Source organism: Dasypus novemcinctus, chromosome 5, assembly GCF_030445035.2.
Source record: "Dasypus novemcinctus isolate mDasNov1 chromosome 5, mDasNov1.1.hap2, whole genome shotgun sequence".
In the NCBI taxonomy this organism is placed as follows: domain Eukaryota; kingdom Metazoa; phylum Chordata; class Mammalia; order Cingulata; family Dasypodidae; genus Dasypus; species Dasypus novemcinctus.
The window spans coordinates 16,370,810-16,398,073 of NC_080677.1; the positions used below are offsets into that span (position 1 = coordinate 16,370,810).

Sequence of the window (27,264 nt, forward strand, 5' to 3'; positions counted from 1 at the left end):
AGTAAGAGTCTTCCAACTTCATTTTTCCTTTTTAAGATGTTTCTGTCTATTTGGGACCCCTTACCCTTCCAAATAAATTTGATAATCAGATTTTAAAACATGCTGATGGAATTCTTATGGGATTGTATTGAATCTGTGTATCAAATTGGGTAGAATGAACATCTTAATGATATTTAGTCTTGCTAATCCATGAACATGGAATGTTCTTCCAGTTCTTTAGGTCTTTTTAAAATTTCTTTTAACAATGAGTTTTAATTTTTTGAGTGCAAGTGCTTTACATCGCTCATTAAGTTTACCCCTAAATATTTGATTCTTTTAGTTGCTATTGTAAAGAAATTTTTTTCCCTGACTTCCTCCTCAGATTGCACATTACTAGCGTCTTTTAAAATCTATTTCATTTAATATAAGTATAGGTACTCCAGCTTTTTAAATTTAAATTTAAATTTAAATTGTTTTGGCTACTGAATGCATGGAATATCTTTTTCCACCCTTTTACTTTCAATCTGTTGGTATCCTTGGGTCTAAGGTGGGTCTCTTGCAGACAGCATATAGGTCGCTTATATTTTCTTATGCATTCTGCCAGTCTGTGTCTTTTGATTGGGGAGTTTAATCTGTTAACATTCAGTGTTGTAACTGTAAAGGCAGTTCTTATTTCACCCATTTTGGCCTTTGGGTTTTATCTGTCCTATTTCATTTTTACCACTCTTCTGAGACTTTTGGTTACTTTACTGATATAATCTTCATTTCTAGACTCTCTTCCAAGCCTCTCTCTGCTGTCTTTTCTTTTCACTAAAGCACACCCTTTGGTATTACCTGCAAAGCTGGTCTCTTGGTTACACACTCTTTCAGTTTCTGTTTATCTGTGAATATTCTAAACTCAATCTCATTTTTGAAAGACATTCTTGCTGGATGTAAGATTCTTGGCTGAAAGATTTTCTGTCGTATCTTAAATATATCATAACACTGTCTTCTTGCCTCCATGATTTCTGATGGAAACTTAATCTTAAGTTGACACTTTATCTTTTGGATATCCTTTATATGTTATGCATTGCTTTTCTCTTGCTGCTCTCAGAGTTCTCTGTCTTTGGCATTTGACATTCTGATTAGTATGTGTCTTGGAGTTGGTCTATTTGGATTTTTTTCAGATGGGAGTACGTTTTGCTTCTTGGACTAGATATCCATGTCCTTCAATAGTGTTGGGAAATTTTCTACCATTATTTCTTTAGATATTGCTTCTGCCCCTTTTCCCTTCTCCCCTGGGACACCCATGACACGTATGTTTACACATCTCTTGCTGTTGTTTAGTTCCCTGAGACCTTGTTCAATTCTTCCCATTCTTTTCTTCATCAGTTCTTTTGCATGTTTGCTTTCGGAGGCCACTTCTTCAAGCTTATAAATCTGTTCTTCTGCCTCCTCAAATCTGCAATTATATGATTCCAGTGTATTTTTAAGTTCATTTATTGCACCTTTCATTCCCATAAGATCTGCTATTTTTCTACGTATGCTTTCAAATTCTTTGTCCTTGTCCAGTGTTTTCTTAATATCCTTAATCTCTTTAGCCATCTCATTGAATTTATTAGGGAGATTTGTTTGAACATCTATGATTAGTTGTCTCTACTTCATTATGTCATCTGGAGGCTTATCTTGTTCCTTTAACTGAGCCATATCTTCCTGTTTCTTGGTGTGGATTGTAATTTTTTATTGGTGTCTTGATATCTGGCTTATTAGATGTGTTTTTTCTAGGTGCAGCTTCTCTCTTTAGTTTAAAGCTTTCTTTCCCTTTCTCCCTTGCTGGTTGTGTGCTAGGAGCCAAGGATGTAGCTGGTGCTGTAAGCTGTGGAAGCTCTAGCTGCCTGCGTTTCCAAAGGGGCGGATGAAGCTTCTCCCAACTTTGCCAGGGGTAGGGACAGAGCCACAGCTGTGTGGAATAATCCAAGTCGTACAGGCCTAAACTCTAGTTGCCCAGAGAGAATGATGAAGCTTCACACCCCTTCCTTCCCTACCTGGGTCGGGCATGGAGTTGCATGTTTGGGCAGCAGTCTATGCCATGTGGGTCCAAAATGACCACAGTTATGTCCTGGTAGACTTATGACTATTCAGTCTGTACCATCCAGATGTACCTGCAGCTACCCAGAGAGCCTGGTGCAGGTCCTGCCAGCCTCCTCCCTGCTAGAGGTGGGACTGATGCCTAGGCTAGGGCTGTAGTCTGATGTAGATAAAGGAAGCCGGTCCCTACCGTCACAGTGATTTGCAATCAGCCTGGCTTCCTCTCATGCCAGGAGTGGAGTCAAATGATGGCTACCAGCCTCTTTCTAACCGGGATAGGTTCAAACTTCAGCTGTTCTTAGGGTTATACTTAGCCAGCTGAATTTACTAATCAGTGGCTGAAGTTGGTGCCCAACCGTCTCTTCCTCCCTTATTTTTGGGAAGTGGAGCTTCCAATTCTGGCCAAAGTACAGCTCCTGAGGTGGCTTGTGCCTCCAGTGGAGGATGGGCACTGGCCTCCAGAGTGTGGAGCACTCTCCTTATGAGTCTTCTCTGCAATGGGCAGTCTTCTCCTTTCCTTCCTTCCAGGATGTTGCAGGATGTTCTTCTGGTCTCCTGGAGCCCCAAACAGGTGCTTCAGATAACTCTGGGTGTTTACTAACTGCCCTGTAGCAGGAACAGACTCTAGGAGCTCCTTACTCTGCTGCCATCTTGCTGGTTGTCTCAGAACTTCATTTCTTTTTATGCGTGCATATATCACATGTTGTTTATCCATTCATCTTTTGAGGGACACTTGGATTGCTTCCAGCCTTCAACTATTGTGAATAATGCTGCTATGAATTTTGTTCACCAATAATTCAAGAATTCGGTCACCAGCAGTCTTTTTGAACTATAGTTTTACAAACCATGGATGGTTCTTTGCTTTAAAAGTACACATTTAAAGACTGTTTTCACTAGCCCTGCTTTTAGTAAGTGAGGATTTTTGTCTATTTGTATGTATAAATGGCAGTCTTCCATGATGGAGATGCATATTGCTGAACCCAGATAGTCCAGAAAAAAAAAGTGTTAGCAGTCCCAACATACCTATATATACATATATATATATTTTTAAGATTTATTTTATTTATTTCTCTCCCCTTTCCTCCCCGTGCCAGTTGTCTGTTCTCTGTGTCCATTTGCTGCGTGTTCTTTGTCTGCTTCTGTTGTTGTCAGCGGCATGGGAATCTGTGTTTCTCTTTGCTGTGTCATCTTGCTGTGTCAGCTCTCCATGTATGTGGCACCGTTCCTGGGCAGGCTGCACTTTCTTTCACTATGGGCAGCTCTCTTTATGGGGCGCACTCCTTGCACATGGGGCTCCCCTACAAGGGGAGCACCCCTGCATGGCATGGCACTCCTTGTGTGCATCAGCACTGCGCGTGGGCCAGCTCCACACGGGTCAAGGAGGCCTGGGGTTTGAACTGCGGACCTCCCATGTGGTAGGTGGATGCCCTATCCATTGGGCCAAGTCCACTTCCCCAACATACCTGTATTTACTAGAAATAATTGTGACTATTGTTTGTCTTTTATCTTCTCTATTATGGTTTTAATTCTCTTACTGTTCGGTTATTAGTGATGCCCCTTGGTAGGGGAGTTTGTGTGGAAATATTAGAAATGCCATTTTTGATAGGCTTCCACTGCTTTTCTTTGTTCTTTTAATATGGTGAATAAAGTGTTGAAACATGGAGTGATGCAAATAACTTTGTATATGTGGGAGCAGTCAGGCCATCAGGCTGGGCTGGGGGTCGTGGTCCTGGAGTGGTTTTCCTTTGTCACAAATATAGACTTTGCAGACTGGGCCAGATTGCAGTCTTGCCACCCACCAGCTGTGCAGACCTTACCTACCCTCAGGTTCTCTGAAGGCCAGTCTTCATGTTTGTAAAATCCAGGTAATAAGAAACCACAGGGAGCGGAGGTGGCTCAAGCGATTAGGCGCCTCCCTCCTGGAGGCCCACATTTGGTTCCCGGTGCCTCCTAAAAGGAAGACAAGCAGACAGCAAGCACAAACAACGAGGCAGGGGATAAATAAATAAATAAATCATCTTTTAAAAAAAAGAAACCCAGAGGACAGGAAAAGTATACTTTGTAATTAAGGTTGGCATGGGTCTGTAATGCCAGCATGGTGACCCCCACCCATGGGTGAAGTCTCTGGAGAGCCCCCCTAGGGTCTGGATGCCACAGACCCGGCCACGCTCAGCTGGCGTCGTCCCGCTCTGCCCCTGACACTGCGTGCCCATTCCAGATCCACGGCGAGGCTTTTCCCGCACTCTGGTGAATGTACCTGCCATTTGCCCTGTCTGCTATTAGGTGGCTTGAAGTCGTCCAAGCGGTATGTGCGTGAGAGCACACGGCTGCTGTCTGCACAGCAATCCTGTGTGAACATCCATTTCCTTTGCTTCCTTGTCATTTTTATGCACTCTTCTTCCCTGCCTAGCACTCTCGACTTTCCGCAGCATCTAAAGGACTTAGATTGGAATATGGCACAAAAATGGCCCCAGTGCCATCTCGGTTATTACCCTGGCATTTTCACGGGGGACTTCTTGATTTCCTTACCTTGGCCCGCGCCATCTAGACTAATGGCTTCCATCAGTACTTAAGAGACCATCATTATCAGACTTGAAATGATCATCGCCCCCCTTGCCTCCAAGGAGCGATGGCAGACCCCTTTATCCTCGTTAGTGCTGAGAGGAGAGATTCGCTTTGAAGACCAGTCTGGTCCAAGGATACTTTGTTACAGTTAGGTGTCCCAGGTCCAGGTGGACTCGTTCTCTTTCTTGCATTTGGCTCCATTCCAATACATCTTCTCTCTGGCAGGTTTGTCTCTCATTCCTTAATAAACATCCAGTGTATGTTAGGATGCTACGTAGCTTTTAGTGCATATAAGGTAATTCAGATAAACCAATATGAGATCAGCTTATCATGTAATATAACAAGTAAAATAATTGTGACCGCAAGCATCATTTGCTGGTCCTTTACGCTTGATCTTGGCCAAAAGGCCGAGAAGCGATTGCCGGTCCTTCAAACTGGACAAATAATAATGCTTTGACTCCCTGCCCACCCCTGTTCCATTCTGTGAAATCTAAAACCTGACTTAGGAATCATCCACACATCCTAGGACCACCGGACGATAGAGAAAAGGAGAGAAATGTGGTGACGTCTGAAAAGGTAGCCACTTTCTTAAAAGTGAAAAGTGCAAGGATGAATGTGGACTTGAGGTGTGCTTAATTTCCTGCTGTGGAACAGGCACATGGTAGAAGTAAGACACACTGTTCTCGCATCGCAACAGTTTTGGAAAGCAGGCAGTGTTGCTCCTGTTTTACCTGCAAGCCCAGTAAGCCTTGGCAAGATGAAGTGGACAGAGGCTGCATGCCTGGGTGACAGCACTGGGATTCTAACAAGACCCCAAGCCCCTGCATTTTCATTTACCATAGACAACTTGACTTTCACACTTAAATGTTTTCTGATACCTAATTTGCTTTTGGTCTCGACAGTACATAGGGTGCTTAAGTTTCTAAGGGGATTGTTTGCTATTTAAAGGCATTCATTCAGTTTACTGACAAGTGCCATAGCCATCTCTTTCCTATTCGTGTCCTGGTTCAGAGTTGCTGATAATGTTATTTGCCATTCTTTGCAATCCCCTTATTCACGGGTTCCGTCAGTAGTTGGCACTTGTTCCCTCCACTAGAATGCAAGCTTCCGGCAGGTGAACGGTGGTGTCTGTCTTGCCCACTGCTCTGCCCCCACCCCTTAGAATACCATTCAACAGCTATTTCTTGAGGGAATAAATTAAAGGACTCATTAGTGGGAACTAATTACCCCTTTATTAAAGGAAGTTTGTGGTAGATGAATAATTCTGCTTTCTAAAGTTAGTTTATATGAATCATTCTTTATATGCACCTAGACTGATAGATGGAGCTAGAGAGGGAAGGATGGAACACAAAGGGATAAAAGAATGTCTGTCTTACGTTTGTGTATGGTTCTTGTGTAAAATTTCTTAAGTAATTCATACCACTATAAAAATGTCATACAAAACAAATATTCACAAGAGCCCATGCAAGTCTTTGTGAAAAAAAGTCTTATACCTAAAATGATAATTCAAAAGTGTGACTCTGTGTATGTGGCAGAGTGTGTTTTGTAATAATATTTAATTTCTCAAGAAACTTTAACTTCTCATGTTGCCCTGAAGACTTCCATCTAAGACTTGCTTATTCACATTCATCAAGTATAGCCTGTATCCCCTACAATCTATGAGTAAAGCCAATGTTATAAATATCAATTTAGCAGTAGTAGAGTTCCCTCTGCTCCTATCTCCCCCTTAGAGATTGAGCCACCCTCGAAAGAGAAGGTCTTGAAAATGGACCCTCCTTTTTCCCTTAGTCTTCTGGCCAATGTGAATGAAATGAATAAATGAGTAACCCCATTATTTCAAACCCACCAGGTATATAACTTTCTCACTTCTAGTTTGATGGTTACAATAAAGATGTTTTCGGGTCCTTAGTAATGTTAAAATCTGTCATGGCCAGGAAAGAAATTTCACTGAAAATGACGTTTTCATGGTCCACGTCACCCCTCTGAGTTGAGCGTGGAGCCGTGCAGCTTCACAGGTCATCGCAGGTTTTTCTCTCGTCAGCACCGAAAAGCTCAGCCTGGTAATGAGAGAGCAGGTTGTGTTTCCCATTTTGTGCAGCAGCACCCCTGACTGGCAAGTCCATCGATGCTGCCGGGCAGGTGGAAACCAGCTTGACCTCTCCAGTGAAGACCTTGTTTCCATCAGAGAAGCAGCGCACAAGCGCGCTGGGAAACCTATTGAAGACTAGGCGATTCCAGTGCCAAATTATCGGTGTCCTTAAGCATTCTCTGATTCCATCTTATAAAAATTAATAGACAACTTTCTCTAACCCCATTATCAGGGAAACTAATTGATGTGACTTACTCAAGATAGTTCTCATCTACTCTCAGGTGTGCTAATAGATGTGACCTAGTACTTCCTGTAATCGATGATTCATTCATTCCCCAACCATTTAGCTAAATATTTATGTGCTAGTCACTGTGCTGGGCATGGAGGCTGAACACTGTATGAGACACATGCCCCTGCCCTCATGAAACTTACTCATGGTCTAAGCAAGTACCAGTGAGTGAATGAATGAATGAATACCTAGTAAGGATTCTGGTTAGAGCTATGAAGGAAAGACCCAGGTGTTATGAAAGAATAGCACAGAGATGGCCTGATACAGGTGGGCTGGTCAGAAGCTGAGACTGCAAGGAGAAGAGTGATTCACCATGGGAAGAGCAGGGCAACAAAATGTTCAAACAATAAGGGTGACACTTCTCGATTTCAAGTATTGTTGCTAACCCAAGTCTTCCTATCATATATTTGGACAATTAATTTTTACTTGCCTAAAGGTGTAATTTTACTTTATCATCCTAACATTTCATCCTGTAAAACCTGTACTTTCATTCTTGCCTGTCAAAATTGACTTTAGAGAACCTAACATATTAATGCCCCCTCCCAGGTTTCTGTTCAGCCCTTAATTTGTTCTGTATAAATTATGTGGTTCCCAGCCACGGCATTGAATAGGTCAGAGCCAGGCAGGAAACCTGGTTTTGATACCATTAGAAATCTCTTTATAGATGTGTAATGATCAATTAATAAACACTTTGGTATGGCTTTTCAACCAGTTATGAATCACTTTTATATGAAATAATCCACGCTTTTTCATTTTGTCAATAAAATTATCATGGGAGGATGTGTCAAATGCTTTACTAAACCTTCTTCCTATTTAAGAACTCAATAAAGTTAAAAAACAAACAAAAAAAAGGAATAGGGGCGAGTGGGTGGAGGTCCTGAGAGGGGAATATGAGAGTGTTTGAGGAGCCGTCAGATGAGCAGGGCGCCACATGGCAGTGAGCACGGGCAATGGAGCTAAGACCAAGGTTGGAGATGGAGCAGGAGCTCCTGCGTTGTGGCCCCAGGATCTAAGAGCAGGAGGACGCCTTAGGGTTTCCAGTGAGGCTGTATTTCACAGATGAGAGAACTGATGCTTACGGGGGATGGGAGACTAAACCAAAGCCACTAACCCAGGTAAGTGGCAGAAGCAGGAATTCAACATGGCGGCTGTAATCTGAACTTCCTGTTTTTGCCCAGGAGGCCCCTCTTAGGAATACTCAAATGGGAGTCGTGGCTGAAAAGATAGGCAGCATGCTCTATATAATAGAGAAATAATAACACCTGGTGATGTTTAAAACAATGATGTGCTCCTGTTAATAGATGATTTTCCTTAACCGTGCTTGCATGGTCGGTCAGTTCCACACTGTGGGTGTGTCAAGCCAAATCTCACTGCTAAATTTGTCACTGCTGTTTGTGTTCACAGGGAGGCTAATCTGACAATTTTGTTGTGATAGTTAAAGAGGCAAGTAGCTTTTTAGGACGTTTTCATAATACAAAGCCCAAATTATTTTTGTTCTAGAGCATTATTCAAAGAGTGCATAGCAGGAATGTAAATGTTGGGATATTTACTCGTTTTGTGATTGTGGGATTTTTTATTTGTGTGCCTATTAACTTTTCCTATAACCTTGAACTGGAAACTTTTATGAATGAAAGTGGAAGTTCTGTTTTTTTCCCTCTCAGTTATAAACAAACATATGCGATGTGTCCCTAGACATCTCCAGAGACAAATAATGGTAGCTCCGGGCCCATTCTTTGCAAAACTCTGAAGAATTGTTCTTACTTTGAATTGCAGCTGTTGTATGATAAATTCCACAGCTGTAACCAGAAACTGGATGACCTTCTTAGGAAAATAGCCACAAAGTGGCCACAAGATTTGGTTCTGATTAGAATGCCGTTCTCCCCCTTTCTCTCTTCTTGAATTCAGTTTCTCAAATAATGATGCTCTCATAAAATTGCAGTATTGACTCTTGCCTAATTTAACCTCTGATATCATTTTCAGGAGGGAAAGACTTAGGGGACATGGATTACTGGAAAATATTGTCATTGGGTTCTCCAGCCTAGAAAACTGGGTTTATTGCAACATTTAGTTTCTTATCTGAAATAATAACATCACAATATTATCACGTAAGTTTTTCCTAAGCGTGTTTTAGAAATTTCAATTTGAACAAAATTAAAGTGGATGGGGATGCTGCATTCTTTAATTCCGGTTTAGGGAAGGCTTAAAATGTTATGTAGAATAAAGTCATTCTACACATAAAGTAGAAATTTCCATTAAGTGTTCAGTGACTAGGTAATCTAGCCACTTGCCATCTTATTCCTCAGTTTTTTCCCCTTTGTTTTAAATTAAAAGATATCTCAATATTGTAATCAGCTCTATTTACCCTTTCCATATAAAGGGCTCTAGTAAGCCAAATTATGCTGCTTTATTTATTGTACAATTATTAAATTTTCCAGCTTATCACCAACCTTCTTACTCCCTGCCATATGTAGAATTCCTGAAGCATTTTTAACACACATTATGGACTTTTCTCAGATGCAATTTTAATTGGGTTTTATCCATTTGAATTGAATATTGATGAATTTGAAATGCCTAAATATATAGTAGGATTGAATAAATGTTTAATGAATGATTTTCTATAATATGAACTTTTAGCATCCCCACATATATCATTCCAGGTATTAAATATGAATTTGATTTGCAGAGGGATCATGAGGGTTTTATTTTTTACAATGTTGACTCACATCACTCCTTGGTGTGAAACAGTAATATTTGTGGCAAAAGTCAAATGTGATTATGAATTTCAAAGTTGTATGTATTTTAACATATAACATTTTGGTTTCAAATAATTCTCTGGAAATATGAATGGGATATGTAGAACGTACTCAGTTAAAACTTGGGTCAGTAAATGAGACGTAGAATGTGGACTTTATGGCATTTATTTTAGTTGCTTAGAATCCTTCCTTTTGACCCATCCCACAGTTTTTTGCCAAATTGGAGATATTGAGATTCTCAGACAGGAGACTCACATAAGTGAGGTGTTACTGTGCTATTTACCGCAATAGTAAGAAGCAAGCATAGCCTAATTTGCCAGATTTGATCACGCTTTGAAGAGTATTGACAAAATTTTACCTCTGATTTTTAGAAGAGAATGAATAAATCAGAATCCCCTTAGAGAGTTTTATTTGTAAATTTTAGAAGACAAGGCCAGGTTCCTACTCTGACAATAATAGCTCGTTGACCTCTTTTAATTCAACTCAGAGCTGTACATACAGGTGGGGCTGGCTATGGATGGTTGTCCTGACTTAGAGGTGCTCAGAATTCCACACAGGAGTCACGGCAGATGGTGCCGGGCCAGTTTCTGGCCTTTTATACAACAACAACAACAACAAAACATACAAGAACCACAAATCTGTTATGATGGATAGAAATTGTATTGGGGGTGGGGAAGGGGGGACACCAAAATGTATATATAGTCCGGGATCTAAAATCCCTATTTTTTGCTTTTTTTGATCTTTAGAAAAATAAAGGGCAAATTAATACTTCATTTATTCTGGTTGTATAACTATTGTCCTAGAAGAGTGTTTCTCAAAGTGTGTTGCGAGGAACACCAGTCTCAGGAAGCCGCATCAATCTCTGCTGCCAGCCACGTCCTCTGGTGGGACATTTGGAATGCCTGGCAGCGCGGCAGTTTTTCCAGGAGACGACTGTGATTCTTGAGCCCCATATTCCCCCGGCTTTTATGACCTCGGCACTCCTTTTTCATTTCCTCCCCGACGCTTTCCTATTTCCTCCCTGACGCTCTCCTTGGAGCTCTGGCCGACAGTGGGAGAGAAGATCACGATCTTAGGAGGCTGAGGTCCCTTTAGCCCCGTGCTTGGGAAGATCTGGGCCATCCAATATTTTCTTTCTACTGATCTTGCCGACGGAGAAAGATGAACACTCCCACATCACAGTCTTCTGAATGTTTGGCTTTCTCAAAAATTATACCATCGTCCAAGTAGCCATTTAGAAAAGAAGTAAAAGCTATGAAAATATTTTAAAGTTTTACTTTACTCAATGGTAAATCAAGAGCATTCAGAAATTGGCATGTAAAAATCTCTCTTTTTCAAGGGGATGCATAGGAGAGCTCAGGCAGGTGGAAACGACGACGTTTCACTCTGCAAACTGTGTCCTTCTTAAAGGAGACAAAAGACTGTTAAACACAGATTTTCAACACATGAGTACTTTTGAGTTTTTAGGAAATTATGGAATGAGTCCATGTGGGGTAGAATTATTTAGGAAGTGTTATTTTTTCTTTTTCAGGGCCTCTAAAGGTAGAATTTAAAGTGTTGTTTTGTTGTTGTTTTTCTAAGATTTATTTATATACTTTATCCCCCACTTCCCCTGGTGGTTCTCTCATCTGTATGCTCATTGTTTGTGCACCTTCTCCAGGAGGCTCTGGAAACCGAATCCAGGACCTTCCACATGAGAGGCGAGTGCCCAACAGTCTGAGCCACATCTACTCCCTGCAGTCTGCAGCCATCTGCTGGCCTGCGGCATCTGCTCCTTTAGGCATCTAGCTCATTGCAGGTGTAGGCATCTGCTGATCTTCTTTAGGAGGCACCAGGACCCAAACCCAGGACCTCCCATGTGGTAGGCAGGCACCCATATGGTTGAGCCACATCTGCTTCATACAAGTTTCTTTTTATTCTGACTCTGTCATCAACAAAGTCTGCCCTGAGCGGCTGAAGTTCTATAGAAAGAAGGGAGTCTGATACCAGCTTTGTTCATGTGATAGTGCTTTACAAACATGTTGCCAAATTGCATTGTCCAGAGAACAACATGTTTTTCTTCGAAGTGACTATTTTGAGTGTGGTGGGTAGAATAATGCCCCCCCAGAGAGGTCCACAAACTAACCCCCACAATCTGTGAATGCTACCTTATATGGCAAAAGGAACTTTTGCAGATGTGATTAAGAATCTCAAAACGGAGAGATTTCCTGGAAAATCCAAGTGGGTCCCATGTAATCACAGGGCTCTTTTTATAAGAAGGAAGCAGGGAGGTCAGAGTTTGAGAGAGTCAGAGCAGGAAACGTGACAATGGAAGCAGAGGTCACAGTGATAGAGAGCCATCAGCCAAGGAATGCAGGTGACCTCTGAAAGCTAGGAAAGGCAAGGAGCAAATTCCTTCCCAGCGCCTCCAGAACCATGCAGCCCTGCTAACCCTTTTTAGATTTCTGACCTCTTGAACTATAAGATAATAAATGTCTGTTGTTTTAAGCCACTGAGTTTGTGGTCATTTGTTCTAGCAACAGTAAGAAACTTATACGCTGAGAAGGAGATCCAGTTCCTCATTGACGTCATTTTGGCCCACCCGTGTGCCAGGCAATGTTCTGGTACCAGAGGCTCAGCAGTGAACAAGGCTGACCGGTACCCAGCTTACCTGGAGCTTATATTCTAAGAGAAGAAGTAGAATCTCAGGGAGTGCCACCTGTGATGGTAATGAAAATCTCAAGCCATGGAGGAGGTGCAGAAGGAGCTCATTGAGATGGGAGAGTGGTCAGAGAGGGGCTCTCTGAGGAGGTGACACTGAAGCTGGGAACTGCATGCGAGGGAGTGAAGCTGAGCTTTTGAAGCGAAGGCTTCCCGCAGAATTCCTCTCCTGCGATGCCAAGAGGCTACGGCTTCTTGGGACACATGACTCACTCGGCATGGCCTTCCCCCAGCTTAGGTTCAGGGAACAGGAAGTGCTGGCTCTGATTCTTTCATCCCTCTCCAGAGGTCCTCGGGAGGTTCTTCTCAAACACCGACCTTGCTCAGGAGAGAGTGAGCATGCATATGGGAGGCATAGCTTTAACAGAATATTCTTTCTTTTTATTCCTGACGACCTATTCGTCACCCATCATCTGCTGCTTCCTTAGAAAAATGAGTCTGAATTCTGTAGCTAGTGTTCTGAAAACAAGAGATGCCCTGGCTCCGAAATGGGTTAACCGATGCAGTGGCACAGCCAAGAACTCGTTACTTCTGTCAGCAAATTCTAAACAGGCTCTGTAATCTGGAATGAGCAGCCTGCCTTTTATTTTAGCACTAGTAGAAGCCAACAGCAGAGGAAGGGCCATCGGCTCGCATTCCTGCGCTGAGAAAAGGTCTTCATACAACACTGTCACCCGAGACCTGGCCTGAGGAGACGGGAGTGATTCTGGTGTTGTCACATTCGAATAAGCAGCCAGTGCTGAAAATCACCTGTCGGTTTTATACCCTCTCAGATTCCAGGAGTGTAAGAGCTGACGTGGCTTTTCAAGAATGTTTATACCAGTCATCTGGCTGGACCAGTGAAAAGATGGCCCCAAAAGGGGCAATTTGCTAAACTGTGTTGGAAACCTTCACAGTCTCTTCCTGTGCTTGCCAGCATCAGGGAGAAGGTACTGCTGAGGGCAAGGAGAAGAGGGAACCCGAGGAGCTGCAGTTGGAATGCGGAGCCTCGTTTGTTTTCTCTCCTGCCTCTTTTTAAAAATTAAAAATGTACCTGCCCAATCTGGCCATTGGCATTTGTAAATGGCTTATATGATAAAGCCGAGGACGTTTCCTGCCTTGTGAAAGGTTTTTCTGTCTTGAATGGTGTTTCTTCTGAACCTCAAAAATACCGTGCCTCCCAGAAGTAGAAGCTTAAACGATTACCCAAGCAGTTGCCTTCCGAGCCTAATGGAGAGGACGGCTTCATAAGACTCTGGAAAGGTGTACGGAGGTTCATGCAAAGTCTACATGGCATTGAAATTACATGGGTACTGGGTCTTTTTGTTTTGTTTTAAGGAATAGAATAAGGTAATTATACTTAGTAATACCCATTCACCAAAAGGAAAGGGGGGGGGACGGGTATTAAATCATTGCATTTTTTGATGAATGACTTGTACACTGAAAAATAAATTGGACAAACTGGCATAGAGCTCAGTGAACATGAAATCAGCTATTAGAAGGAAGCTTGTGAACAAATTCTGAGGCAGATATGCATCTTTTGATTAATGCCCTATCAATCATGCACATGGGCTACCTTAGCTAAGTCTTGGTGTAATCATTCATGGTTGCTCACAGAGACACTGGCAGAAACTAGCACTGCAGAAACAGAATATTACTACTGATTTCTCCCTAACTTGCTGTGAACAATGACTGTTTTCACCATGTTTCTGCCCTCCTTTATTAAAGAACTACAATACGAAATGAAAGGAGAGTTCCTCAAAGCCTGGCGAAATTCTCCTAGGGTATTCTTAATGATATTCAGTCTTAAATGGGCAAGCTATTGTAATGCAGGGTTCTCTGTAGGAATAACAGTAATGCGATCTCATTGAAGCTGCCTTTTATGGATTGTAGTCAAATAGGCAAGCTGTGGAGTCACATTAATGAACCGAGTCTATCTTTGGAATTATTACTTAAAATGGTCTGAATTTGGTTTGTAATTATATTCTTAGTTAATGTACTTAGCAGCAATAGTAATTAACACAACAGATTGGAAATTTGCATGAGTTCTACCTTTGACATTACAAGAGACTCCGGTCTTTTCTGGTTATTACCCAGAAGAAAGGGGGGAAATATGTACTAATTTTTTTCACTGATTGTTTTTTTTTTTTTCTTTTAAGAAAGACATTTGCACAAGTGTGTTATGGTTTTTCACGCATTTTTAAGTGATGGGCAGATTCCTTAGGAGCCCTTCATTCTTTTAAGAGGATTCGATTTCTAAACTGTTGGGCACAAAGAACAATCTGGCACTGCCTACTGGTTGAGAAATCTTGGGGTGATATTGCTGCCTCCTCACAGTGGACTGTAGCCTGGGAAATACCGTGGCATAATGAAGTGGTGACAGGCATTAGCATGCATAATGGGCTTTAATAGACATTTAATGCTGTTTAACTGGAAGAGGGAGCAGCGCTCTCCCATTGGAATATTCCTCCATCGAAGCACATTGATCACCGATTTCAGTGGGGAGAGGTTAATCCATCAGCTTCTGTAACCAGACGGTCCTGATGGAAATTCTTTAGGTGGCATTCTGGATGAACCAAGCTTTCCATCTTTACAAACAAATGAGTGATATGACAAGCATGGTGTTCAAAACACATTTAACCAATTGATTTTCTTTCCTCTTGTAATAAGATCTGGAGACATATGAAAGCGTGCGGTGTGAGCCAAGATTAAAAGAATCGCTCCATGCACAAGAGCATACGGAACTACAGAGCCAATAAAAGTACTATAGAGCCTGTAGTTGCCCATTGACTCTTTCATATAAAGTTTGTTATTGCAATAAATAGTTGGTATTGAGCTGATGCCTTTTGTTTGAGTTGGGCAGAGTCTCCATTCAGGGCTGTGTAACGCGTGCATGGGTCTCATCTTAGGAGCAACCTTTCTCTTGGTAGATTTCAAGATGTGCGGCAATATTGCCCTTCGGATCTAAACAGAGGATTTGGGATAGGTACAAAGGTGCAAACATCATATATCGGCATAAGTAACGGCCTCCTACTTTTTATTTCCCTGCTCACAGCCCTGCCTTGAGCTTCACCTACCCTTCTGCACCCGTCTCTCTCCATATGCATCAACAAATCCTGAGTCGACAGCAAGGCTTAGGATCAGCCTTTGGACATAGCCCTCCGCTCATCCATCCTGCCCCAACTTTTCCAACGCAGAGGCCTATTCCGGGGATCCCTTCTGTTCTGAACCCCGTCCAGGTCAGCTCTGGCCCTTCCGAGTCCTCGCAGGTGAGAGAGAGACAGCTGAATGGGCTGGCCTATCTTGGTAATCATATGGAGAAGGCATGACGTCATGTCAGCCATGAACAGTTCCAGTGCCTCAGTGCTCTCTCAGCTTCCCTACTGTTCTATTTTGTGTTATGTGCTCCTCATTTAACAATAGCTTCTCCCACCAGTGTCATTTCCTATGGCTGCTTGATGGGGCTTCACTTCTGATATGGTGCCATCTAAAAACCACAGCCGATCTTGATACAACGCAATGAATATGTGGCCTTCATCTGGTCACTGTCCTATCCCTCTGCTGAAATCAGGGTCGGTGCTTAGTAACACTCTCTCTGTAGTAAGAATTAGACTGCTCTGGGCCCTCTGTTCTTATTGCCAAATTCACGTGGCTTGGAGAAGAATCCGAATGCTCTAATTAAAGAACTTTGCACACAGTTGGCTTTAGTTTTCTACTCACCTCACAACTGTGTTCTTCTGAAATGCACTCTTGGAGCTTGTTCGAGCCTTGGGCCTCAGCTTTAAAAGCCGCAGGAAGTTTATAGTCTGAGTTCCAAATGCGGAGTGCCTCCTGAATGAATTTTCCTGCTGTGAGCACATTTTCTGAACTCGGCTTCTGTGGGATGGGAGCAGTATCAGACCCGGTGCTCCATTGCCAAATGTGACTGCTCGTGGCCAGTTGCGTGTTGTACTGACTGTATTGCTCATTGACCAAAACCTCGTTTATTTTCCTTTGGCCCTGGACATGTGACCGGCAGAACAAGCCCACGAGCGAGTCTGCCGTGAGCAGCACGGGCGACCTGATGCACAACAAGCGCTCCAAGATCAAGCCCGATGAAGACCTCCCCAGTCCGGGGACCCGGAGCCAGCAGGTAGAGCTCCTTCCCGCTCCCTCCTGTGACCCGGGGTCTTTGCACAGCCTCTCCTTGTCCTCATCCTCTGCCTTGGGGTTGGCCATGCCCAGGCGTTTGTCCAAAGACCAATTACAGAGTTGGACCCAGTTCGTTTCTCTAGCTCAGAAGCAAACGCACAAAATGTGGAAAGCTGGGTGGGGTCTCCATTATTGATAGTTGGCGTTTAGGCATCCACAGCTCAAAGAGTTAATGGTTGGAGTAATTGACACTGACCACAAATGGGGCATAACTAGTGGTGTCCTGTACTCTGGTTACCTGGATTTGCCGGGAGGGATCATGGCACAAGAAACCTAACCATAAGGGCTGTTTCAGGTTCAGGTCCCTCACCCTCAATCCTGATAGGAGGAGGCTAGATATTGCCATGTGGACCCTGCTTCCAGTCACTTAAGCCCTCCGGGCCTCAGTTTCCAAAACCACGTTGGTCTGATATATCATCTCACAGCGTTCTTGAGACTGACCCAGGAAAGCACTCAGTAGACGTTATTTCCAAAAATAGGAGTTGGGCAAGATTCTAGACTTCTAAATAACTGGTACCTTCCTACCCCCAGGTTCCTTCAGCCCCGACCTCAGATCTCGTCGACCCCAGTTCCCTTTTTAGTGAGAACTTTGAGGATGGAACGATGGGGGTCGTGGGTTTTGAGATGATCCCCCGCCTTGCGTTTGCTAGTCAGTAACCTTGCTGGTTATCCCTCAGGGCTTGTCTGTGGTTTTTGCCAGGTGAAGACCCAAACCTGCACACCTAATGACCTTTCAGGAGTCTGGAAATTCTTTGTACTTTGATTGCTGTGAAGGTTTCTTAGGAGGCCAGAATGACTAGGCCTCCGAGCTTTAGATATTACAGTTCTCAGGCCTTGGGTGGTATATCCTTGGAGATGAGAAGTTGAAACATGAAGGCATGATCCCCATAAAATCCACAAAGTGTCTCTTCATGGATTTACTAGTAAACCATTTCCCTGGACTCCAAAATACAGAGTAAATGCATTGCTATACTGAAAAGAATAAAAACAACTAAACCTAAATAGATGTACAAGACTACATAACCTACATGATTCTTCTTTTTTTTAAATGGAATTTTACTTTATTTTAAATTTTTTCATCCAGGGCAGCAAAGTCTCACCTTCACGTTTTATTGGCATTGTGGTTTGGGATATTGTTTTTATCGCAGGTTAAAAATCTCAAAAGGTGTGGTTGGGAAATCTGAACATAAATGCACGTAAATGATTCCAGGTGTCTCACCTCTTTGACTCACAGCACCCAAGTTGATAGAGCTGGGCTTTATTTTGTTTTTGCCAATAGTTGCATTAGGAGGGGAAAAAATCTAAATCAGGTTTTTACTCTCTCCTCTTGCCTTTGCTACTGGAAGTCATCCCCTCTCCTCTTGTTGTGTCTGATTTTTCTCCTCTCCCCTCCCTCCCCCTGGCCTTTCAGGAACAACCCGAAGGAACAACCCTGGTCAAGGAGGAAGGGGACAAGGATGAAAGCAAGCAGGAGCCCGAAGTGATCTACGAGACAAACTGCCACTGGGAAGGCTGCACCAGGGAGTTTGACACGCAGGAACAGCTCGTGCATGTAAGTGAACGCTATTCAGGAACCGGGTCGCCGTCGGTGGGACCTTTCCCATGGAGGTCAGCCTCCCTGACCCTGTGCTGAGTCAAGTTTCTTAGCTCGCAGCATTGCAAACTGGAGAGGGCTTTATGACTTTCCGAGAATAAAGAAAACTCTGAGCCACGGTGCTTGACCTGTTCAGTCAGCTAAAGCTTAGTGTAAAATTCAATAAAGTCTTCAATAGAGAGTGTAATGACTCTGATCCAGTAAGCCAGAAAACACTATTTTGAGTTACCGACTTTGATGGTTATTGAGTAATAGTAAGCTGGACATGAATTATTATTAACCTTTTAACCAAGTTTGATTCCTCCTTCCAAGACCCAGTAACCGTAGAAAAAAAAAAAAAGAGAAAAAGTTAAGGGTAGGGAATTTGTCATATTTTTCATTCTACTTCCCTCTCCTAAACTCAGAGCCTAAGGGGTTTCCCATTATTTTATGTAGCAATTAGTACTCTATCTGAAGATGGGTCAATGTTTGGGGTAAAACCTTCAGCACCATTTCTTGACTTGAGGCCAACCCTTGTGGGATTCATTGTTTCATAGGAAAAGCTACGTGGATTTTTAAATGTGTTTCGTGAATCATGTTTCAAATGCCGCATAATGCTCAGATTGAGCCACGTCTTCTCTTACCGTGTCAGCCTCGGAAGTCCTTCATTTGCTTTTATGTGTGTTATATCAAAGAATGCAGCATTCTTTTCAAAGAGGTATCCCTCCACCTGTTTAGTGCCTCTTCCTTCTAGTGCTTCTCTGCAGTCAGCATTTTCTCCCAGTGTGAGAAGAGCCCCTGGAGTCTCTGTCTCTGGCACATGGGGCCAGGAGAAGCTGATATGGAAGGACATTTAGAACTTCAAGAATAGAAAGATGGAGGGCTCGTACAACTTCTATACCGAAGCAAAGTGCCCTGTTAAGGTTTTTTTTTAAATTTTTAAATTTATTCACCCCTCCCCCCAACCCATTGTTTGCCCTCCCTGTCTGCTCTCTGAGTTGTGTGCTTGTCTTTTTTTTTTTTTCAGAGACATTGGGAACTGAACCGGGGACCTCTCATACGGGAGGGAGCACCCCATGGCTTGAGCCACCTCAGCTTGTTGTGTCTCTCATTGTATTTCCTTGTTGTGTCTCTTCATTGCATGATCTTATTGCATCAGCTTGCCGTCATACTCATCTTTTTTAGTAAACATCGGGAACCAAACCCGGGACCTCCCTGTTGTAGGTGGGTGCCCAACAGCTTGAGCAACAGCCACTCCCCCCGTCAAGGTTTTAAGTTTGGTTTACTACATGGGACAGTTTCAGGAGTGACAGTGAATCAGACAAAGCAGCATTTGCTGGGATCCTGAGCTCTCTCTCTCTTTGTCTCTGTCTCTCCAATACACATATACACACTCATTATCCATTCTCTTTTCTTTTATGATAACTTTTTATTTTTAGATGATCCATATTTCTGATAGCCTTCTTCCATTTAGATAAAATGCTAAAATGATAAAATTCCTCATGCACATCCACCTTTCGTCAGATGCATGAGCATTTGAAGCATCTCATCTGCAACTTGGCCCGTCCTCTGTAACACATTCCATATATAGTCCCTATTCTGCAGCTACATTATAGTGTAAGAGAAACAGTTTGTCAGATTTTAAATCTGTTCTATATAGAATGTTTTTGAGACTTTAACATGACATCAGCAGGTTTACCCCCCTCTATTTAATTTTTAATCATGTCTTTTGTAATTGTATAGGAAGAGTTATAGATTTCTCAGCACACCAAGAAACTAAAAAGTCAAGTGTTTTAAATTAAGGTATTTTTCCAGATTTTTCTATGAACTTAATTTAATTCTTTCTCTTTAATTTGATGCAGTGTTATTTTAAAGCCAAGCCTGACTTAATGGCCCTTTATTTGTGCTGTTTTAGTGGAAACCACTGAGACATTATAATACTAAGGGGGAAAGATTAGAATTTTTCTTTTAATATGGGGAAATATTCCCAAAGAGGAGGAGAGTATGTCATGAGTACCTTTAGTGATATAATGAGTGACCAATAGAAATCAGGAAAACTGTTTGCATAAAAGCTGGTACCATAAAAAACATGTTGGTAGCACTGCTTTTTTTTTTTTTTTAGTAATAATTTATTGAAACTTTCTCCAGTATTTTGTCTTCACTAATTGTCTTTTTTTTTTTAATCCTCCCCACTTTCGGCTTGCTTGCTGTCTGCTCTCTATGTCCATTTGCTGTGTGTTCTTCTGTGTATCTGTATTTTTTATTTATCCCTCCCTCCCCCGCAGCTTGCTTGTTGTCTGCTCTGTGTCCATTCGTGGCGCGCTTCTCTGTGTTTTTACTTGTCTCCCTTTTTGTTACGTCATCTTGCTGAATTGGCTGCCCGTGGTGCTTGCGGGCCAGTGGCTCTCCGTGGCCTGTGGGTGAGGTTGCGTTCACGAGGGACGTGAACCCAGGGCCTCCCATATGGTAGACAGGAGCCCAGCTGATTGAGCCACAGCCGCTTCCCTGCTGCTTGCTTTTTAAAATGATGTTCTCAGAGATGTCTTATGGTGCTTTTTTGTGGATAAGTCATTTTAGTTTCCAGGGGTTGCTATGATTTTGGTTCAACAATTATTGAATATGGAGGAATGAATTAGGGGCTTATCTAAGTCTAAAGAATTGTGTTCCTGACTGAGAGACCAGTTTGAGGTTTTTTCAGTGGGGTGGTGGTACCTTAACCCTTTTACTGCCTAATTGATGTGAATGCTTTAAAAGATAGTGAATTTTGAAGATATTCATATTTAATCTCAGTGGCAAATGGTTTTAGGTAGTGACTTTTTTAAAAGTGGAAAGAGCTGAGTAATTTTAAAATAAGGCTGCTTAAACTACCAATTAAATGACCAGAATGTTGTCTGTTTCATTGAAACTACCATTTAAAAAAAATACATGAATGTACATATATGTACTGTGGAAATTTTAAATTTTAAATTAAAAATTCAGCTAGAAGAAATTCATGTCAGAATTAGAAAAATCCAATGTATTGCTTTCATGATACTAATTTTAATCCATGATAAATTATATGAGTACTAAACTTAATTAAGCAAATTAAAAATTACAATGTACAGCAACCTAAGTAAGTATTCTAGTTTATATCACTAATTTTCCATCTTTTTCTCAGTGTCTGAGGTGTGGGAATTCCAAATCCATGCATTTCAATTGATTTTACCTTGCATGACATACAGGTACCTTCACACTCACAGCTGTGTCAGTTAGCAGTCCTGGTGACCTGGTCTAGAATAGGTGCTCTGGGTTTTGTCGATTGAAGGAATAGCTACTTCCAAGTCCACCTAATTAGTTTGGTGGCAGTTAGAAAAAATGCCAGCTGCAAAAACCACTTTTGTGGGGACAGAAGGAGGCATAACCGTTTCAGTTCCTGTGACCTGCATTTTGTGAATTAGTTGAATTTTCATGCTACATGCAACCAAGAGGCGAGGTGTTAAACCATTCTGATACTCTGCCTTATTTATAGCCATGACCCATTCTTTCCCCCCTCTTACAGTTAATAGAAAGATTCATGATTCTTCATGGTTGTCCATCTAGTGTCTGACAGTCCCGACTGCCTGCTAAAGCAAGTCACTATCTATAATTGATATCCTTCCGTGGAATAGGGTGCTGGCTGCAATTGAAGGGCTTTGCTGAAAGCTCTTAAATCCTGACAAGTTCTCCCCTTGTTCTGGTTCAGTCGCTGAGCTGCACGGTTGGAATTCCAGAGTTATTTGAACTTGGTGCAAAAGGCGGACATGTGTTTCGCATTAGCAAATCACAATGTTGAAGAGGAGAATTAGGAACTTGGCTGGATTTGCCTGCCAGGTATGATTTCCAGCGTAATGCACTCCATGTACTCTTGAGAAGATTGCCTCGTTGTCCCATTACTGTCTAAACAGATGGCCTAAACACTGCCTCTTCCTACTCTCCTTTATTTCAAGCCCCCACCCCTCTCCAATTGTGTGTTTATTTTAGTCTTGCTGCTGGGGTCTCTATCTTTGAGGTGTTTAATTAATTTCTCTTCCGAGGAAGAGAATTATAATTAGGCTTAGTTACTCCCAAGTTACTATTAAATTTGTCATAAATTCACTCTTATGCCCAGAAGCTAAGAAGATAGATGTATATTTTTGCTAACCAGGTTTTTGTTGTTCTTTGTCTCTTTCTTCGTGTCAGTTGACATAGAAAGAAACAAGACAGTAAGAGAGGTATGTAGCACAGAGATTAATTGAAAGTACACTTGGTTGGATTGAGACTGAATTTATTATTGGTTTGTCAAGATGCAAAGTGTTTTTCTCTTCCCTTGAAGACACATATCTTAACATCTCAAAATAAGTTGCAAAGTCCTCGTTTTTCCTTCAATTCTAAATTAAATAGAGCCTCTTTTTGTTGTTATATTAAAAAGTGAAATGAATCTTAAATTCAGATTTGTTTCTGAAAGTCATAGAATAGCAGTTCCCACATTTTGGCGGTGTTTTGTTTTCTGTTTTGCTTTTGGTTTAGTTTTTGTTGTTATGTAAAATCAGGTCAAAATCTGTCTGATAGCCTGGCTTCTTGCACAGATGAGAGATTCTTCCACTTAGTGAGATCCGTTTCCTTCCTGCATTCATTTTGTCCTAGAAGTAACTTCTCTTATTTGCTCGTTTCTGATTGAGATATATGAAATACGCATAGCATGCCACATAAGTTAGGATCAGGTTCTCGGTGTTTCTAGATGATACCATGTCTACCATTGATGTTTGGAGAGACTTTTTAAAAAAGAGGAAAAGAAAGAAATGGGAGGGATGAATGACCTCTGTTCTGCGCATCTCAGAGTGGAGTCACCACTGGGATCCGAAGGGATCAAAATTGTGTAAACACCCTACCTAACCTCCACCGGTTTGCTGCATCCCAGTAGACTCCTTCCCCTCTGCATCAGCAACCCCACCATGAGCTGTTTAAGATAGACCACATACAGTATTCCTTCCAAAACCTTTAAAAAGTCAAGCTGTTTTTAACAGTTTTATCCTGTTAAAGAGTGACCCTTCAGGGGGTCCTTGGCACTTTCAGTGTGTGTTGGGGGTATATTATCTTTTACAAGTAGGGGCCAAAAAGGCAAAGAATGTGAGAAAAATGTTTATATTAGCGCCCACAGTTCAGCTGGTGTCATTTAAATTCCTGTAATCCTTCATTTGTATCTTTTAAGCATAGTGTCAAAATTTCACCTTTTTGTAGAGAGATTAACCACCTACTTGGATTTTAAATGCCTTCCCATGCTGCAAATTTTGATCTCTAAAGGAATGCTGAAGTTTTCTTTATCAGAAGAGTACAGTTATAATCACCTTTGCTGCCATTGGAAAACAAATTCTATACAGTGGCAGCATGAAAATGATGGGCTTTCTTTTTAATATCAGAGAGATTTAGGTATAAAGAGAGCACATCTAATTGGTGAAAAAACACAAGAGTGAGGATATGAAGACATTATTTTCACGTTAATACCATGATCCTAAATTTGCATTTTAAATATTTTCCATCTAATTTTGATCCCTGTGCTAAAGTTGCATTCTATATTCTTACCTAAGAGAAAATTGAGTTTAAGATGTGATAGGCGTCGCACGTATTAGACAGAAATTAGTTTTGTGCACACATAAAACCTTAAACGAGTGAGTGGAGATTCTGATCTTATTTTCCCTACTTGGAGTTGCTAGTTAATTCAGTTACTCTAATTATTTGGAAACAGCGTGTAAAATGTAGACTAAGGGCAACAAACTTCAAAGCCATCCTTTGACAATTTTGCCATGGGGGTCACGTGCTGTTTTAAACTTGCTGACTAAATTGCGCCTGCAGGAATTGTCCCCATAAAGAAATTCTCCAGAAATTAGAGTAAACATGTGCGACGGGTAGGAACTGTGTGGTCCAGCAGGTAAAGCCACAGAGATTCCGAGGGGCAGCCCCATCTCCGCCCCAACCCTGAGATGACTCTTTGGAACAGCTTGACCCTTTGGAGAGTTATTTTCTCACTTATCATACTGTGAAACAGCCGTGAAAATAAACGCTGTCCCCAATATCCAAAGCCAAGCAGAGATCACATGCGGTATACCTAATGAGAAACAGAGGGTGTAAAAGAGCCTACTCCCATCCCGCTTGGTTTTATGCATTTGTGTTTTGCAGGGCTGAGTGAGGGAGAAGAGAGGAATGCTTTTGTGTGTTAGCTCTAAGGTTTATTTTATATTAATTTTTGCTAAGCTGGGAAACCCCCTTCTCTTCCCCACGGTGGAGCTGACTGATGGGACTTGGCCAAGACATTTTACCACCTTGAGCCTGAGTTTTATGAAAAGCAGTGAAGGAGAGTGGAAAAGCAGTGGAGAGTCCTTGGCTGGGGGTGGCAAACAGATTTTATATCCAGTGCCAGGCAAGCGGCTGGCTGCCTAAAGTTTTGTGCTGTGCACGCCCTGTCCCCACCTTTCAACGCAGGTGTGTGTGTGGGTAGAAGGGTTTGGGGGCTTGCAGGGGAGGGTGCTGTCGTTAAGGATGCTGCCCCCACGTATGATTTAGGATGAGGCCAAAATTTGCCATCTCTTTCCTGGGATCTTTTCCAACCCTCTACCTCAGATGCTGTCGAGGATAAATGTGGTTTGTTTTTTCAGGGTTTGTATATTAATTATTTAAGTAATTATTGAATTATTACATTCTCTAACGTGCCTGAGCCCTTGAATGAAAAACAAATCAGTATTTTGAAAAAAGAAGTAGCTAGTACAGAGTCACGTATTAGATACTTTCTTAAAATTGCTTAAGCCGTTGTAGCCCCTGAAATACTTCATCAAAATCTTCCCCAGAGTGACTGTTCCTGCTATTCGGAGAGATTTTTACCTTCAAGAGCTTTTTGATGGGGTGTCAATGACACTTTCGGTGAGATTCTGGGTTCTGTCAGTAATTGATCTCTTGGAATGTTCTGTATGGACCCATTATATAGGAGGAAGAGCTGGTAACCCAGGGTAGGCAGCCCATCTAATTTAAACACACCACTGACCACGTTGCTGGCACATTATGTCCTCTTGTCTCTTAGCAACAGTGTGAGTGATAGCAATGAGCTTTTCACCAGCAGACACGTGCCAAGCCCTGGCAGGCTCCCATGGCCGCAGCTCTGTGGGGGCATGTGAAAGCATGGCTCAGCCCCTCAAGGGGTGGTCACTCTAATTAGGAGTGGGAGACGAGGAAGCGTCCAAAGCATAACCAGTGCTATGAAAGGCAGGACCTGATGAAGCCGTGACTGTGCGGCTGAGAGATGCCAAAAAAGACTTCTCAGAAACAGGTAGGAAATGCGGTTAGGTGAAAGCAGATCGTGTAAGTCACATTTTGAGGCCTGATTTTTTTTTTCTTTTGGTAAGAAGAATTAGCACCTGATTTGAAAGACCACTTTTGCTGGCTGCTGCATTATCCTTTGGCCCTACAACGCAGAGAGGGAAAGCGGCGTTTTCAAGCCCACAGACCTGGGTACCAGGTCTGTTCCCCATCCCGGGCATATCCTGGTCCCTCTCTGAGCCTCATCCTCCTCACCTGTGCAATCGGGATGGTGGTATTTACTGCATAAAATGGTTGGGGGGATTAGCTAAGAATGTGTCCGCAGTATAATGTTAGTGTTTTGGCTTATTAAAGTGAAAAATGTCAAGATATTTAAGAGGCTGCTCCGCCCATCCATGTCACTTACAAAATCAGGTTTTGGTTGGTATTCAGGTTTGGTGTCTCAGCAGAAGATTAATAAGTGCACGAAAGTGTTGATTAGACTCCCAGGTCATGCTATCTAAGAGAAGGATGGGAAGGTCACAGGATCTTTGTCCTTGCCTTGGGGCCCCCTCCACTTGGGCTGTGTGGAGAGTAGAGATTCGGGGTCTCATTCTGTTAATGTGTTCTAGTGCTCTGATGGCCTTCTGGAACTTCTCCTTAGTGCCTGCCCTTCTCAACCTCAGCATGCTGGGGCAGGTAATCTTTTGCGTTGGGGGGGCTGTCCTGTCATTGCGGGCTGTTAAGCAGCACCCTTGGCCTCTGCTTGCGTGATGCCAGTCGCGGCGTCCTTCCCCCACGCCCGAGTTGTCACAACCCAAAGTGTCCCCAGGCATTGCCAAATGTCCCCCGAGAGAACAAAAGTGCCCCCAGTTCAGAACCAATGTCCTAAAGTTTTACTCTTGTAGTATGGAAACAAGCAAAACAGTATATTTCTGATTAAAGAAAAATTTTTCCTGTTTCAGTGTACCTTAGAATGTTCAGATTAAAAAGAAAAAAAAAAGATGACCACATTAAGTTGTCCCTAGCAAAAGCCTATTTTAAGAAAGTATGTGTGTGTATCCATAAATTGGATAATAAAAACACAAACAGAAAGCATTTCCTAAGGTGTTAGGTATTCAGTAGAGCTCAACAAGGCCCGTAACCAAGCAAACCTTTTGCAGAGGTGGACAGATGCCATCACCAGCTTTTCTGCAGACCAAGGGAAGTCACTCAGACTTGGACTTCTGAGATCATGGCAAACAGGGACAGAGGTCAAACTCCTGCTTTGACATAAAACAGAGCACTAGGAACAGAAAGCAATTTTTGAATGCAGGGACTTTTGATGATTTAGGGACAGTCAGGCTTTTCTGGGATTAGCCAGATAGACATTGGATAAATTGTTTTTTTTCTAGAATAATTAATGTTGGCAAGAGAACTGAAAGTGACATACCGTCCAAAGACTATGTCTTGGCCAGTGCCTTAAACTTAAAAGCCCTTCCACCAACCAATTACTAGTAAATGGAGCATTAGTCAGTGAGTGGGGATGTGGAAAGAGCTTTGGATGGCATTTTTCAAATTTGTCTTTTATTATATCTGTCAAAAATCACCTTTGTGACTGTAAGTCACTCTTCTACTTTAGTCCTAAATTTCTCATCTGTAAAATGGAGAAAATATCCATCTTACTTTCCTTCTCATAGAGTTTTTAAATGCTTTTTTTGTTTGTATCTAATAAGATCATATGAGTACTTTTTTTTTTAAGATTTATTTTTTTATTTATTTCTCTCCCCCCTCCCCAAGTTGTCTGCTCTCTGTGTCC

The 27,264-nt window shown here is 42.2% G+C and overlaps 1 protein-coding gene across 12 annotated transcripts in view; it reads left to right on the top strand.

Moving 5' to 3' along the window:
• The window catches only part of GLI3 (GLI family zinc finger 3), a 285,033-nt gene that overhangs the window by 200,115 nt on the left and 57,654 nt on the right, over window positions 1–27,264 (top strand). For 7 of the 12 annotated variants that reach the window (XM_071215080.1, XM_023586074.3, XM_023586075.3 and 4 more), the window contains 3 exons: window positions 15,477–15,690; window positions 16,440–16,553; window positions 18,024–18,164. In XM_071215080.1, the coding sequence (XP_071071181.1) occupies window positions 15,477–15,690; window positions 16,440–16,553; window positions 18,024–18,164 (469 nt within the window). The remainder of the gene's footprint in view (window positions 1–15,476; window positions 15,691–16,439; window positions 16,554–18,023; window positions 18,165–27,264) is intronic. The other 5 variants (XM_058296748.1, XM_023586076.3, XM_071215085.1 and 2 more) reach the window with 1 other exon arrangement.